Below are 18006 nucleotides of genomic sequence, written 5' to 3'. Positions count from 1 at the left end.
AGCCTGCACTGTCACAGACCCAGTACTTGTACAGACGCAGCACTGTCACAGACCCAGGAAGGACACAGACCTCACACTGTCAGAGAGCCAGTACTGGTACAGAGGCCATACTGTCACAGACCCAGCACAGACACAGACCCTGCACAATCACTGACCCAATACTGGTACAGACTTCACACTCTCACAGACCCAGTACTGGCACAGACTCCGCACTGTCAAAGACCCAGTACGGGTACAGACCCCTGCACTGTCACAGACCCAGTACTGAAGAAGGGCTTATGCCCGAAACGCCGATTCTCCTGCTCGTTTGATGCTGCCTGATCTGCTACGTTTTTCCAGCAACACATTTTTCAGCTCCACACTGTCACAGACCCAGTACTGGTACAGAAACTGCACTGTCACAGACCCAGTACTGACACAGACCCCGCACTGTCACTGACTCAATACTGGTACAGAGCCCACACTGTCACAGACCCAGTACTGGTACAAACCCCACACTGTCACAGACCCAGCACTGACACAGACACCGCAGTGTCACAGACCCAGTATTGTTACAGATCCTGCACTGTCTGACACCCAGTACTGGTATAGAGACCACACACACTGTCACAGACACAATACTGGTACAGCGCCCACACTGTCACAGACCCAGTACTGCTACAGAGCCCACACTGTCACAGACCCATTACTGGTACAGAAACTGCACTGTCACAGACTCAATACTGGTACAGAGCCCACGTTGTCACAATCCAGTACTGGTACAGACCCCGCACTGTATCAGACCCAGTACTGGTACAGAGCCCACACTGTCACATTCCCAGTACTGGTACAGACCCCGCACCATCACTGACCCAGTACTGATACAGACTCCACATTGTCACAGACTGAGTATTGTTACAGATCCTGCACTGTCTGACACCCAGTACTGGTATAGAAACCACACACACTGTCACAGACACAATACTGGTACAGAGCACACGCTGTCACCGACCCAGTACTGGTACAAACCCCGCACTCTCACAGACCCAGTACTGGTACAGTGCCCACGCTGTCACAGACCCAGTACTGGTACAGAGCCCACGCTAGCACACACCCAGTACTGACACAGAACCCACACTGTCAGAAACCCAGTACTGGTACAGAACCTACACTGTCTCAGACTCAGTACTGGCACAGACCCTGCACTGTCACTGACCCAGAACTGGTACAGACCCCACACTGTCAAAGACTCAGTACTGCTACAAATCCCAGACTATCACAGACCCAGTACTGGTACAGACCCTGCACTGTCACAGACGCAGTACTGGCACAGATCCTCCACTTTACAGACCACACACCGTGACAGACCCAATACTGCTACAGATCCCACACTGTCACAGACCCAGTACTGGTACAGAGCCTACACTGTCACAAACTCTGCACTGTCATAGACCCAGAATTGACATAGAACCCGCACTGTCTCAGACCCAGTACTGACACAGATCCTCCACTGTCACAGACCCAGTACTGGTACAGAACCCACACTGTCACAGACCCAGTACTGCTACAGACGCTGCACTGTCACAGACCCAGTACTGGTACAGACTCTGATTGTCACAGACCCAGTACTGGTACAGACCTTATACTGTCACTGACCCAGTACTGCTACAGACACCGCACTGTCACAGACCAAGTACTGACACAGACCCTGCACTGTCACAGACCCAGTACTGGTACAGACCCCGCACTGTCAGAGACCCAGTACTGATACAGACTCCACACTGTCTCAGACCAAGTACTGGTACAGATTCTGCACTGTCACAGACCTAGTACCGACACAGACCCTGCACTGTCAGACACCCATTACTGGTAAAGACCCTGCACTGTCACAGCCCCAGACCTGGTAAAGACCCCACAATGTCACAGATCCAGTACTGTTAAAATTCCTACACTGTCAGTGACCCAGTACTAATACAGACCCGGCACTGTCACAGACTCAGTACTGACACACACCCTGCAATGTCACAGACCCAGTACTGGTGTAGACTCCACACTGTCACAGAACCAGTACTGCTACAGATCAACACTGTCACACACCCAGTACTGGCACAGACCCTGCACTGTCACAGACTCAGTACTAGTACAAAACCTGCACTGTCACAGACCCAGTACTGACACAGACCCCACACTGTCATAGACCCAGTACTGACATAGACCCCGCACTGTCACAGACCCAGTACTGACACAGACTCCGCACTGTCACAGACTCAGTACTGACACAGACCCCACACTGTCACAGAGCCAGTATTGACACAGACCCCGCACTGTCACAGACCCAGTGCTGGTACAGACCCTGCACTTACACAGACCCAGTACTGGTACAGACCCTGCACTCTAACAGACCCAGTCCTGGTACAGACCCTGTACTGTCACAGACCCAGTACTGACACAGACCCCACACTATCACAAACCCAGTACTGAAGAAGGGCTTATGCCGGAAACACCGATTCTCCTGCTCCTTTGATGCTGCCTGACCTGCTGCGCTTTTCCAGCAACACATTTTTCAGCTCCACACTGTCAAAGACCCAGTACTGGTACAGAGCCCGCACTGTCACAGACCCAGTACTTGTACAGACGCAGCACTGTCACAGACCCAGGAAGGACACAGACCTCACACTGTCAGAGAGCCAGTACTGGTACAGAGGCCATACTGTCACAGACCCAGCACAGACACAGACCCTGCACAATCACTGACCCAATACTGGTACAGACTCCACACTCTCACAGACCCAGTACTGGCACAGACTCCGCACTGTCAAAGACCCAGTACGGGTACAGACCCCTGCACTGTCACAGACCCAGTACTGAAGAAGGGCTTATGCCCGAAACGCCGATTCTCCTGCTCGTTTGATGCTGCCTGATCTGCTACGTTTTTCCAGCAACACATTTTTCAGCTCCACACTGTCACAGACCCAGTACTGGTACAGAAACTGCACTGTCACAGACCCAGTACTGACACAGACCCCGCACTGTCACAGACTCAATACTGGTACAGAGCCCACACTGTCACAGACCCAGTACTGGTACAAACCCCACACTGTCACAGACCCAGCACTGACACAGACACCGCACTGTCACAGACCCAGTATTGTTAGAGATCCTGCACTGTCTGACACCCAGTACTGGTATAGAGACCACACACACTGTCACAGACACAATACTGGTACAGCGCCCACACTGTCACAGACCCAGTACTGCTACAGAGCCCACACTGTCACAGACCCATTACTGGTACAGAAACTGCACTGTCACAGACTCAATACTGGTACAGAGCCCACGTTGTCACAGACCCAGTACTGGTACAGACCCTACACTGTCTCAGACCCAGTACTGGTACAGAGCCCACACTGTCACATTCCCAGTACTGGTACAGACCCCGCACCATCACTGACCCAGTACTGATACAGACTCCACATTGTCACAGACTGAGTATTGGTACAGACCACCCACTGTCACAGACCCAGTACTGGTACAAACCCCACACTGTCACAGACCCAGCACTGACACAGACACCGCACTGTCACAGACCCAGTATTGTTACAGATCCTGCACTGTCTGACACCCAGTACTGGTATAGAAACCACACACACTGTCACAGACACAATACTGGTACAGAGCACACGCTGTCACCGACCCAGTACTGGTACAAACCCCGCACTCTCACAGACCCAGTACTGGTACAGTGCCCACGCTGTCACAGACCCAGTACTGGTACAGAGCCCACGCTAGCACACACCCAGTACTGACACAGAACCCACACTGTCAGAAACCCAGTACTGGTACAGAACCTACACTGTCACAGACTCAGTACTGACACAGACCCTGCACAATCACTGACCCAATACTGGTACAGACTCCACACTCTCACAGACCCAGTACTGGCACAGACTCCACACTGTCAAAGACCCAGTACTGGTACAGAGCCCACACTGTCACAGACCCAGTACTGGTACAGACACTGCACTGTCACAGACCCAGGAAGGACACAGACCCTGCACAATCACTGACCCAATACTGGTACAGACTCCACACTCTCCCAGACCCAGTACTGGCACAGACTCCGCACTGTCAAAGACCCAGTACTGGTACAGACCCTGCACTGTCACAGACACAGTACTGGTACAGACCCTGCACTGTCACAGATCCAGTACTGACACAGACCCCTGCACTGTCACAGACCCAGTACTGAAGAAAGGCTTATGCCCGAAACGCCGATTTTCCTGCTCCTTTGATGCTGCCTGACCTGCTATACTTTTCCAGCAACACATTTTTCAGCTCCACACTGTCACAGACTCAGTATTGGTACAGAGCCCACACTGTCACATTCCCAGTACTGGTACAGACCCCGCACCATCACTGACCCAGTACTGATACAGACTGCTCATTGTCACAGACCGAGTATTGGTACAGACCACACACTGTCACAGACCCAGTACTGGTACATACCCTGCACTGTCACAGACCCAGCACTGACCCAGGCCCTGCACAATCACTGACCCCGTACTAGTACAGACTCCACACTCTCACAGACCCAGTACTGGTACAGACTCCACACTCTCACAGACCCAGTACTGGTACTGAACCCACATTGTCACAGACCCAGTACCGGTCAAACACCTTGTGCTGGTAGTTCTGCAGCTCTGCTGATGATCCAGAAGTGTTGCTGAAGAAGCACTGGTATTGATTCGACAATGATGTTATTCCAGGAGTCACTCTTTTTTTATTATGTTTACCTAAGAATTTTGTACTTTGTTTTATAATTTAACCAGTTTTACTTGTTCAAATCCTGAATCGGCTGTGGGCTGGATATGACTGGATGAAACAATTCGGGGCATACTGGAACACTTCCAACTTCCCATCCAGCGTGGGTTCAACCCAGCTCCGAAAAGTTACTGTAACCTTTCCCTTGTGTGCGAAAGAACATGGGATTAAATTACAAAGGGGATTGGCAGCTGCTGTGTAATCCAACTATTCTATTTAATTTATTCTCAGAAGTGGCGTGACTTGTATGGGAAGTACTTAATGTTCTTTGTGGGAAACCCTGATATCTTGGGCAGGTAAATGCTGATTAAGCCTGTCATAAGGCCAGACTGAGATTGAATCTGGTTGGTAAAGGGATATAGGTTTGTTTGCCTGGTGGATGTCAGATTTACAAAGATCCTGAAAGCTGCATGGGTCACTCTCACTGACACCGGTTTTATTTATATCCACCTGCAGTATGAGTAACCACCGCAGTGCTGAATCTTGCCATCAGCCCCTGTTCTAATTATTCTCTTCCCTCTAGTCTCGTTCATTCACCGGAAGGCTAGACTTGCTCCGCCCCACATCTAATACAATGGGAGATTGACTCGATTGACTCAAAATTTCTTTTCCACTGGTTTAGTAATTATTTCGAATCTCCAGAGAAGCCATTTTAGCATAGGGCCTACCGGTACCTCTCATCGCTGACTTACAGCATACTCTTCACGTGCAAGTTGCAGGGCTATCCTACCACAGTCAAAAGGCAAATAAATTAAAAATATTGCATCCATTTCTTTCAACAGCCAGACTAACATTTCCAACAGGAGATGCAAATCGCATGCAAAAACTCAACTTACTAAACCGTTTTTGGGTCAGTGAAATCCAATTGCTTCAATGTCAAATAATGCAAAACCAAATCACCTGATGAAGGAGCGGCGCTCCAAAAGCTAGTGTGCTTCCAATTAAACCTGTTGGACTATAACCGGGTGTTGTGTGATTTTTAACTTTGTACACCCCAGTCCAACACCGGCATCTCCGAATAATACAAAACCAAAGAGTGTGGCAGTTTCCTTTATGATTCAACTCAATCTTAGTTGTGAGGGAGTTTATAATCCAGTCATGTTGCACCAGTGGGATCTTTACATCGTTCATTTTTTGGTCAGATAATTTTCAATTCAGGACATCAAGCAGTGACGAGTTATTCCTTCGCTGTGACCGATGGACAGTATGTTTGTTCCACATTGGGGAACACTGCAACAGAGCTACATTAAGCTCTTAAATGAAATTCTCAAGCAAATGATAAGTTTTTCAGCATAAAAACCTGCATGTATCTGAGCACCAGAACAGAAGGAAAAACCTTCAATTTTGAGCTATTTATCATAATCCCATGTGGAAAGATAATGAGTTAAATTCCTACCATAGCAATTGAGAATTTGATTTTTTTTAAAGAAACTGAACATTAAAAAGCTGATATCATGAAGCTGCATTACTAAAATGATCCAACTCGTTCCTTCACCAGTTTAACTACTGTTTCACAACTTTTGAATTCCATACTTATAATTCTGGAAACAAGTCCTGATGTTTTTTGTCAACATCATTGTTTTACTGACCTGCTGGGCTCGTTAATTATTTGTTCACCCCTTCTCCAAGATCACTTTCTACAGAATTCTGTTCATTTCTCAATTCTCTAAGGTGCAACTGAATTTGCAGCATTGCATATTGATATGTATCATTGATTGATTTCTTAATGTTACAACTCGTTGATGTATAACTGTCCAAATGCAAGTTTTCTGGAATCATTTACAATGATCTACTTATCCTGTGTTAGCTAGATCCTAGATTTGGTATCATCAGCAAATTTTGACATTGGGTTAGTTATTCCAAATCAGAAATGGAATCTGTAAAGAACTATAGACCCAGCATTGACTATGAAGGGGTCTATTTTTCAAATATGACCATCATTTTCTGCTTTCCATATTTTCAACCAATTTTCTATTCATGTGGTTATTTGACCCTGACTCCACATGTCCTAACAGTTGTCACATCATTTTTGCTCGCACATTTTTAAAATCCTTTTCAAGATCCAAGTACATTACATCTACACAGCTATCCTTGTCTACTCTTTTCAAAGAACTCCACCTTACTTGTTAAGGCTTATTAAGGCTTTTGGAATTTATGCCATTTTTAATTATGTTGCTTCCTCCAGATGATCTTTGAACATTTAATACCATGGGGAATATACTGCAATGAAACAGATCCTTCGGTCCAACTCATCTATGCCGACCAGGTGTCCCAAATAAATCTAGTCCCAATTGCCAGTACCCAGCCCAGATCCCTCTGAACCCTTCCTATTCATATACCATGCCTTTTGTAATTGTACCAGCCTCCACCACTTCCTCTGGCAGCTCATTCCAAACACGCACCACCTCTGCGTGGAAAAGTTGCACCTTAGGTCTCTTTTAAAGCTTTCCCCCTCATTTTAAACCTCCACCCTCTAGTTTTGGACTCCCCCAACCCAGGGGAAAATCCTTGCCTATTTACCCTATCCATGCCCCTCATGATTTTATAAACCTCTGTAAGGTCACCCCTCAGTCTCCAACGCTCCAGGGAAAACAGCCCCAGTCTATTCAGCCTCTCCCTGTAGCTCAAACACTGCCTTATAAATCTTTTCCAAATCCTTTCAAGTTTCACAACATAGCAGGAAGACCAGAAGTGCACACAGTATTCCAATATTTCAATGTTTTGCTTTTGGTGAAAGCTATCCTACCATATTAAAACTGCTAATTAAGAGTGCCCATGTTTCTTTGCATGGGCAGGAACAAGATGAGATGGTCACCACTCCATCTTCAATGGAGCTTTCGTGAATAAAGAGATGATGTCTCTGCCATCTCTTTCCTTGCTTTAGTGAGGAGGTGAGAGTGTAAGCTGGTGGAATTCAATACTCGGGGTATTTGTTTTTTAAAAAGTGACAGTTAAGTTTTGAAAAGGGTCCTGAGGGGCAACATTTTCACAAAGGGTAGTTCTTATGTGGAATAAGCTGCCAATGGAAGTTGTAGAAAGGTACAGTTGCAACATTTAAAGTACATTTGGACAGGAACATGACAGAAAAGGTTCAGAGGGATATGGGCCAAATGCAAGCAAGTGGGACCAGATTTATCCGAGATATCTGGTCGGCATGGACGAGTTGGACCGAGGGGTCTGTTTCTGCACTAACTCTATAACAGAGGGATTTAATATATTTTAGTTGGGCTACTCAGTGGGTTGCATTTTTTTTTTGGAAAAGACTTTCTGGTCTGTCAATTATTATTAAAGATTATTTTCTGAACTTACTGAGTAAAAATGTTGCAGAGGATTAATTCAACACCTCTGTTATTGCCTGCTTTATCCAGCTGATACTTCAGTGGTCCCCATTCCTTTGTTAATTTTCCTTGAACGTACAACTTGAGATCTACCAGGAAACCTTCTTAAATGTTACTGTGTTTCTCACTCTCTTCTGCCTGCCCCCACTCCAGGAAGTGTTTGATAGGAACAGTGTCTAGGGAACTTTATTTTCAGCGTAAGACAGTAGAAGCAGTTTTACTCTGTGTTTGACCCCATACTGTACCTGCCCTGGAACTGTTTGATGCGAGAGAGTGGAGAGGGGTTGGTTATACTCTATATCTAACCCCATGCTGTACCTGCCCTGGGAGTATTTGATGAGGAGATATATCATGCCCATACTGTGTTTGTAAAGTATTTCACTTGCTAGCACCGACACACTTGCAAGTTGGGTGTGATATCGAACAATACTGTAAGAAGACATAACACAAGTTGACCAGCTAAAAGTCACATCTCCCATTTACTTCAATGGGATTGAAAGCAGGAGGCAGTTAATAGCTGAATGGTGTCAGTTTGATATTACCTTTTTCTTGTGAGACAGAAAATTCAACAGTTGTATTTCTTACCAATCTCAAGGTCACGTTTTTCACAAAAATGATAAGACTGTGGGTTGCAATGTAAAATACCATTTTATTAAAATATTTAATCTTTACAAACCGTAGGTGTTAGAAAAAAGAAATTATTTTCCATAATTAACTTGCACTACATCTGAGTCAGAGTATAAGAATTCAAGTTAGATCAATGACTTGTGGTACTGCATGAGTTGATATCACACAACAAGATCAACCCACAGTCTGCAGTATCTCTGCGTGGCCCCGGCATCCTACGGTGTCCTCTGGGATTCTATAAGTTATGTCTGGAATGCCCTGGGCACCTGCCCAGGCTACGTGCTGTGGGATACCCCGACATTGGCATGCCACATCTAGGGTGTCCATCTTGGATACCCAGCTAACCAGAAATGCAGGGATGGACTTCTGCTTTCTCTTCCTGGTTCATAACCTCTCCCGGGAGTGTGAGAGGATTGAAAATGCCCTTAAATATTGAGTTTTGCTGAGTTTCAAACCTGAAATGGATTTGCTCAGCAACAGTGATAGAGGCTGACTTGATGCCAGGGCTACCCCTTTAGCCTGGCACGTGGTGCTCACTCGGTAGCTGAGTTATCCGTCTTGGCCTCAGTCCCCCTTGAACAGAGCATAGCGTCACACCAGCCTGGATGCCGGGGAAGTTTGAGCCTTGTGCCCATGGTCTGGAAGGCACTATAAACATGGGGAACATGAAAAGATGCTTCTGAATGGTGACCCTACCTACACTGACCTCAACAATTTACCCGCACGCACAGCTTCCGTGCCAACACCACAATGTCAGCTGATCAAAAGCTGCCTGTCAGTTTGAAACTGGGCACCCTGACGCTCCTTAAGGAGAGACCTCGCCACAGCCAGAGCCCCTCCTTGCAGAAAGCGTACAAAGTGATCTCCGACCAGCGGGCCCAGGGCATAGAGTCCCCGTTCCTGCACACACTCATAAGTGTAGCAATCCACGTCAAGGGGGTTACGTTTGCTGTTAACAGCGAGCTCCGGGTTGATTGCCAGTGACCTTCCGCAATCAGGCAGCAAGGTCAAGTTAGGATTTGAGCCAATCAGAATGAAGGCCTTGGAGACATTGAACACCTTCTTCTCTGCTGACATCAGATCCTCAATGATGCACTTCCTGTCTGGGGTGAAAGCCAGCATACGGTGTTTGGGGAGACTGAGATACCCTTCGTAGGGTCCTGTGGTGGTGCAGGACTGTTGGATCATCATCTGGTGGACTTTGTGATACTCTGGATACATGACTTTGGGAAGCTGGTTGAAGATCAGCCCTGGGTCATTGACCCCTCTGCGGAAGACATGGATCACCGAGACGTTGCCATGGTGAGCAGCGATGATAGCATCTGCGGCGGTTAGGCCACCCCCGATGATCAGAATGGGATCAGAGTTCAGTCCTGTCTCCCACTCCTTGAGGGTTCGGTCCAGTTCTGAAGTTGTGTGGTGAACAAACGGAAGCTCTTCACCATCAACGCCAAGCCAAGCAGGGCTGTCATACATGCCCGTTGCCAAGACAACCTTCTCTGCGAAGATGCGGAAAGCCTTTTCTGAGCCGTCCTTGGATTTGCTGGAACCGATCACCTCAAAGAGGCTTGTGCTGGTGGAGTGCCTGAAGACCCGAGCTCCTGCCGGCCTATCTGCGCTCACATTGACCTGGCTTTCTGCACTAGAATCCAGACTAACCCTCCTCACTGAAGTCACAACGGTGCCACATGCAAAGCGCCCCTGCAGTCCCTTGACCCTGGCATAGTGCTGGTAATAGCTGGCGATATCGGATGTCATGGCACGGTCATTCCGCAGGCACCTGGAAGTCAATTACAAACACAGTCAGAGACCCTGACGCACATGTGTGAGAGAGGGAGCGAGAGACAGACAGACAGTACAGCGACCAATGTAGACAAGCCTTACACCCAGACTATCACAAACATAAGATTATTAAAGGATTGGACACTCTGGAGGCAGGAAACATGTTTCTGCTGATGGGTGAGTGCCGAACCAGAGGACACACCTTAAAAATACTGGGTAGGCCATTTAGGACAGAGATGAGGAGAAACTTCTTCACCCAGAGAGTGGTGGCTGTGTGGAATGCTCTGCCCCAGAGGGCAGTGGAGGCCCAGTCTCTGGATTCATTTAAGAAAGAGTTGGATAGAGCTCTCAAAGATAGTGGAATCAAGGGTTATGGAGATAAGGCAGGAACAGGATACTGATTAAGGATGATCAGCCATGGGCGGCACGGTGGCACAGTGGTTCGCACTGCTGCCTCACAGCGCCTGAGACCCGGGTTCATTTCCCGCCTCAGGCGACTGATTGTGTGGAGTTTGCATGTTCTCCCCGTGTCTGCGTGGGTTTCGTCCGGGTGCTCCGGTTTCCTCCCACAGTCCAAAGATGTGCAGGCCAGGTGAATTGGCCATGCTAAATTGCCCATAGTGTTAGGTAAGGGGTATATGTAGATGTAGGGGTATGGGTGGGTTACGCTTCGGCGGGCGGTGTGGACTTGTTGGGCCGAAGGGCCTGTTTCCACACTGTAAGTAATCTAATCTAATCTAATCTAATCTAATCATATTGAATGGTGGTGCAGGCTCGAAGGGCAGAATGGCCTACTCCTGCACCTATTGTCTATTATCCTTCCTACATCTAAACGGTCTAGTGGTGTCAAACTTTAGAGGTTTCTATGAGAACACCCTGATTCTTCTGAACTCCAGTAAATTAAAGTCCTAACCAATCCTGTCTCTCCTCATACATCAGCCCTGTCAACCCAGAAATCGATCTGGTAAATCTTTGTTGCACTTCCTCCACAGCCATAACATCCTTCCTTAGAGAAGGAGGCCAAAACTGTACTCAATAAGCCAGGTGTGGTATCACCGAAGCCCTGCACAATTGAAGCAAGTCATCCCTGCTCCTGTACTCAAACCCTCACACTCTGAAGGCCAACACACCGTTTATTTTCCCCACTGCCTGCTGTACCTGCATGCTTGCATACTTTCAGCGACTAGTGTACAAGGACACCCAGGTTTCATTGCACTTCCCCCTTTCCCAATCTATCACCATTCAGGCAGAGAGTTCCAGACCCTAATTCACCTCCGGGCGGAGATAAGGAACGTTTTCTCATCTCCTTTGAAGCCTTCTCCCAAATACTTTAAATCTGCGCCCGCTCAGTCACTGATGTCTCTGTTAAGCAAAGCCCAGCCAACGATGCCTACATCCCGAGTAAATATCCCATTTTTCATCTTGAAGGAAGAGTAAGCTTGCAAGCTTCCCCAGTGCTCAACTGTGAAATGTAAAGACCAGAGCGTTGAGGAGCACATTAACATACAGGTCGAAGGGACCGTGCTCACAATGGAGTGAGCATGCAGTTATCGTCAATAATCAGAAAGACCAATGGGTTGCTGTCCTTTAATCATGAGAAGACTTGAACATTATGAATATAGAAAGCATTGGTGAGACCACATCTCAATTATTGTGCCCAGTTTTGGTCTCCTTATTGAAGAAAGGATGTAAGCGCATTGGAGGTGGATCAGGTTTATTACATTGACACCCTGAATGAGCAATACCTGAGGCAGTGCAGTGACTCAGTGGTTAGCCTCGGTGCCATGGATCCGGCTTCAATTCAGGTGACTGCCTGTGTGGCGTTTGCACATTCTCCCTGTATCTGCGAGGGTTTCTCCAGTTTCCTCCCACAGTTCAAGGATGTGCAGGTTAGGTGGATTAGCCATGCTAAATTGCCTGAAGTGTCCAAGGATATGTAGGAGTTGACCAGCCATGGGAAATGCAAGGTTACAGGGAGAATAGGGGGTTGGTCTGGGCAGGGGGCTCTTCAGAGGGTTGGTGTGGACTTGATAGGCTGAATGGTGTGCGTCTACACTGTAGGGGATTCTATGAGCAGATCGGACAGTTTCCACTGGAATTTTAAAGAGTACAGCAAGGCTAGATGGAGATATACAAGATCCGGAACTGCCTTAATAGGGATATAATAAAAAGGAGGTTTCCTCTTCAGGGTAAGTCCAAAACTAGGTGGCACTGTTTTAAAATAAGGGCCTGCCTTCAAGGACAGAGATGAGGAAAAATGTTTCTCTCAGAGGGCTGAATTATTTTTTTTAAGATTTTAGTGGTTCGATTCTTCTTAGAGAAGGAGAATCAAAATACTTTGAGGATAGGTGGGAACGTGGAATTTGAACACAAATAGATCAACCATGACTTTAATGAATGGTGCACTGGTTTAAAGGGTCAAGTGGCCCGTTTCTGCTCTTAAGCATTGTGTATGGTGACCTGTGTACAATTAACCATTAACCATGCCCACTATACTCTGAGAAGCATAATCCCTGGTAGAAAATGGTGCTGTTCAAGGCCATTAATCATCAGCCCAGTCTTCTCCATTCGAGTGAGCAGGAAGAATGGGATGGCGGGGAGTTGGGGAGGGGAGGGGTTGTGTGGAACTAAATGAAGAGACCAAACATAGCCCTGCAAGTTGGTGTCAAATGGCTTTTCTATCATTAGCCAGGATTACCTTCGCTTGAGTCTCATCCAGTCCCTGAAGGGAAGGTCAGGAAGCTCCATCCAGTCACCGAGACTGAGGGTGAACATGGATCCCTCGATCGACTGTCAGGGAAAGAGGGCAGAAGAACGGAGGCAACGTTAGTCCTCAACGGCAGCCAGGAGCTTGTTCACACAGTCAGTAAAGGCACTTCAACCTAACCCAGTGTGGAGTCACTGAATACGGCAACATAACTGTTCCACCAGCAGGCAATCACCCTTGAACACAAAACGCACACTGTCTCCCAGGCGAAAGTGAGGACTGCAGATGCTGGAGATCAGAGTCAAGATTAGAGTGGTGCTAGAAAAGCACAGCAGGTCAGGCAGCATCTGAGGAGCAGGAAAATCAATGTTTCGGGTAAAAGCCCTTCATCAGACATCCCGTCTCCCCACCAACACACTGAGTGCAATTCGCCTTCTTAAAGCTCTGCATCCTGTCTCCTCCGCCCTCACCTCCAACAAGAAATGAAAGCTGTTCTTGAACATCTTTGCAACTAAGGTTAAGATCGGCTGCTCTGTCACTTGCTTTCCTTTCCCCGAGGTCAGAGGGTCAAGCTTTCATTAGATTCGATTCCCTACAGTGTGGAAACAGGCCCTTCGGCCCAACAGGTCCACACCGGCCCTCTGAACAGTAACCCACCCAGACCCATTTCCCTCTGACTAGTGCACCTAACACTATGGGCAACTTAACATGGCCAATTTACCTGACCTGCACATCTTTGTACTGTGGGAGGAAACCGGAGCACCCGAAAGGTGCCCACGCAGACATGGAGAGAATGTGCAAACTCCACACAGACAATCACCCGAGGCTGGCATTGAACCTGGGTCCCTGGCACTGTGAGGTAGTCGTGCTAACCACTGAGCCACCGTGCCACCCACTTGCCTAAGAGAGTTCGTTCCTGCTTAAGCCCCAATCTTTTATGTCATGCCCAAAAATCTGAAACCTGATCCATCTGACTTCAAACACCTACGACTACTTTAAAAACGGGTGGGTCTGCTATTTAATTGTGTGAGGAGAGTGTCAGTCACGACTGAATGGTCCTGGATTTGTTACCCAAGACTCCAGAATCCCTGCAGCTGAAGGGAGAAGGGAGGAACAACCAGGTTTAGGACTGGACCTGAGGAGGAAGATTTCTTCAATCCAGTTATCCTAACCTCCCAGTGCTCGGCACCTCTCTCCCAGTCTGCAATCTAATCTTGTCCTGCTGATGACTCCTCACTCCGCAACCTCCCAAACCGCTCTCAAGGCTGCAGCACATCCCTGAGCACCGTCTATCACTATCCTGATTGGACCAGAATCCAGCTGGGAAACTTTCATTCACATCCCCTGAACCACTTCCTGGTGTCTGTCAAGAACGTCTGGAGCTGAAGGAACAGCAGACGGATTCAGGGTCTGGGTTCCCAGGACTACAATTGGAAAAATATTGTGAAAATTGATAGGGTTCAGAAAAGACTTACACGGATGTTGCTAGGGTTGGAGGAATTGAGCTATCGGGAGGGGCTGAAATGGGGAGGCTATTTACCCTGGAACATCGAGGGGTGACCTTTTAGAAGGGCATGGATAGGGTGAATTGTCAAGGTCTTTTCCCCAGGGTAATGGAGTCCAAAACTAGAGAGCATGGGTTTAAGGTGGGTAGGGGGAAGCAGGAGGTGGGGAAGATATAAAAGCACCTAAGCGGCAACTTTTTCCACACAGAGGGTGGTGCATGTATGGAATAAACTGCGAGAGGAAGTGGTGGAGCTGATACCTTTTAAATGTTGTAATTGTATCTGGATAGGTTTATGAACAGGAAGGGTTGAGAGAGATATGGATCAAATGCTGGTAAATGGGACTGGATTAATTTAGGATATCTGGTCGGCATGGCGAAGGGTCTGTTTCCATGTTGTACATCTCAATGACTCTAGACCAGTAATGGCAGATCAGGTTGATCATGTTGGCAAAGAGTCCACGAGAATCCTCCATTTTACCAGAAGACATATGGATGCCAAAATCAAGCAATATTGCTAACCCGGTATAAACGACATGAAGAGACTATTGAGTGCTGTACACACTATTGGGCTTCACACTATAATGAGCAAATTGAACTTTTAGAGAATGCGCAGTGTAGCTGTTGTAGGGTGAAGAAATCTCAAAACAACAAAATATTTTTCAAGAAGGAGTTAAATTTAGATTTTATTGCCACACATACTCAGGTACAGTGAAAAGCGCACAATGTCACCATACACAGCACCATCTTAGGGACAAAGTACCTAAGCTCAATACCTTAGTTACAAAAGTAGGAAAATAAAGGAAATAAGTTCAAAAGTTCAGCACTACAGTGTTCTTTCCATAGTCATAGAAAAATAAAGAAGCAAAGTTAAAACGTCAAATATTACAGTCCTTGTTAAAGCCTTCGGCCTACAGATGCTCCAAGCAGGCCTCTCCCACAGATAGATATAGTTCTGAGGGCTAATGGGATCAAAGATTATGGGATTAAAGTGGGAACTGACGACAGAGTTGAATGATCAGCCATGAGTGTATTGAATGACAGGGCAGACTCAAAGGGCTGAACGGCCTACTCCTGTTCCTATTTTACACGTCTCTGCCTTTTTCGTTCTGTTCTAGGTTTGAAAATTCACATTATGGGACAATGAAGCATAATGGGCTACAAATTACAGAAGGATGAGGTGAAATGCAAAGAAATGGGTTGTTTCCAGTAACTAATATTCACAAAATTAAATGAAAGTGATTTAAAACAAAACAAAAGAACAATTTTCACATTGAGAGATGTGATGGATGGGAAATTTTCTTTGGATGTTATGGAGCAAGACACAAGCTATGGCAATAAAGTCATGGTAGGGTTACTCACTCACTAGAGAAAGATGCCTGGTGGTGGTTTAACCTGAGGATCAGCACACCTCAGACAACAGGAGAGGTTGAAGACGAGGTAACTTGATGGTAACCTCAATCGGTGTATGAATTGAATCCATACTGTTGGCATCAGTCTACATTGCAAACCAGTTGTCCAGCTATGTTGAACATACAAATATATTGGAGTGAAGAGAATGAGGATACACTGAGAGGAAATGGGAATAAGCTGAGTAAGCATGATTCGGATCCGAGCTTACACAGAGAGTTAGCTCTGACATGGCCTGTTTCCATGTTGTAATTTGTACACAGGGCGTGATAAAATGTTATATCAACACAACTTTATTTTGCTGGTAAAAACACAGGCCTATGGATTGAGAGGTTTGGGAAGCAATATAATGATGAATGGGCTTTATCAGTTGTCTTCCATACTTACATGCCAAGCCCCTCCCAGTGGCCCCTTGCCCAGGACCAGGTGAGGAATGTAATGGTCAGGCTCTCGCCTCCAGGTGAGCACCGATTCCAAGGATACACCAAAATCGGCATCGGGACGCAGGAGGGAATCGAACAGGACAGCTACTGGATTGTGGGATCGTCCTTCCAGCCCTTCAGACAGGTATTCCAAATCCTACCGAGATCAGGGCAGAACAGAGAGGAATGTAAGGAATATCCACGGACCAATCCATAAACCTCCAAAATCACCAATTCCTTTTGACAGGAAGTCCACCAGATAACTGATATCCCGTCTGAGAGTCTCTAACCTTTCCTTCCAGAGTTTTCTCATCACCTTCTTCATTATCAACACTAAACCTAGTGTTATTCTGACGTTTCTCCCCTTGTCCCACCTAAGCTTGGATATCTGGATTCAGCTATACTCCCCCCATCTGTGCAATGAGACAAAGATTCACTGGCCTGTGCTCCTCTTCGAATTCATCCCATCCCCCCCACCTTCCCAAACAGAACAGAAAGACAGGAACTCCGCAATAAACGCTGAAGAGTAATTGTGTTCACCAGTCACAGAGTCATACACAAACAGACCCTTCGGTCCAACCATTCCATGCTGATCGTAATCCCGAACTAAACCAGTCTCACCTTCCTGCTCCTGGCCCACAACCTTCCAAATCGTTCCTATTCATGTACGTTTCCAAATCGTTCCTATTCATGTACGTTTCCAAATACCTTTTAAAATGTTGTAGCTGTACCTGCACCTACCATCTTCACAGCAAATTCATTCCAGACACATGCCAAACATAACTATTTGAACAAATCTCTCTCCTCTCACTTTAAAAAATGCCCCTACTCTTGAAATCCGCCATCTTTGGGAAAAGACACCACCATTAACCTTATCTATATGTCTCATGATTTTATAAACCTCTAGAAAGTGACCTCTCAACCTCCTACGCACCAGTGAAGGAAGTCCCAGCCTTTCCTTTGCTAACTCAAACCTTTCATACCCAACAATATCCTGGTAAAGTCTCTTCTGTACCCTCTCCAGCTTAATGAAATCCTTCCTCCAACAGGGCAACCAGAACTGGACACACAATACCAGAAGAGGCCTCTCCAATGTTCTGTACAACCTCAACATGACTATACTCAAAGCTCTGAGCAATGAAGGCAAACCTGATGTTGGAACAAATGGTGTTAAGTTACCAGCTGACCCAGTAGGCTCAGGTATAAAAGGATTATGCTGACCCCAAACAAAAGCACTTTCGGTTTCTTATCAAACGGAGCAAGAGCTCAATAGAATCTTCTCCAACCACACAGCTTGATGAAAGTGTCATACCATCCTTGGACGGAGGATGGGATAACTCTGTGGGTGTGCGCACCACGAGGTCCCAGGTGTTATGTTTGATGAGTTAGTAAACCGTGTCAATTGCTCAGGGATGT

At 46.8% G+C, this 18006-nt stretch overlaps 1 protein-coding gene across 2 annotated transcripts in view; it reads right to left on the bottom strand.

The window, feature by feature from the left end:
* Positions 1-8767: 8767 nt before the first annotated feature.
* Positions 8768-18006, bottom strand: part of LOC140453146 (oxidative stress-induced growth inhibitor 1-like) — a 28161-nt gene continuing 18922 nt past the window's right edge. For both annotated transcript variants that reach the window (XM_072547573.1, XM_072547574.1), the window contains exons 4-6: positions 16556-16747; positions 13246-13337; positions 8768-10545 (exon numbers count right to left, since the gene is read on the bottom strand). In XM_072547573.1, the coding sequence (XP_072403674.1) occupies positions 9519-10545; positions 13246-13337; positions 16556-16747 (1311 nt within the window). In that variant the 3' untranslated portion in view covers positions 8768-9518. The remainder of the gene's footprint in view (positions 10546-13245; positions 13338-16555; positions 16748-18006) is intronic.

This window comes from Chiloscyllium punctatum, chromosome 26 (assembly GCF_047496795.1).
Source record: "Chiloscyllium punctatum isolate Juve2018m chromosome 26, sChiPun1.3, whole genome shotgun sequence".
Taxonomy (NCBI): domain Eukaryota; kingdom Metazoa; phylum Chordata; class Chondrichthyes; order Orectolobiformes; family Hemiscylliidae; genus Chiloscyllium; species Chiloscyllium punctatum.
This window is presented reverse-complemented; position numbering and strand designations above follow the sequence as displayed.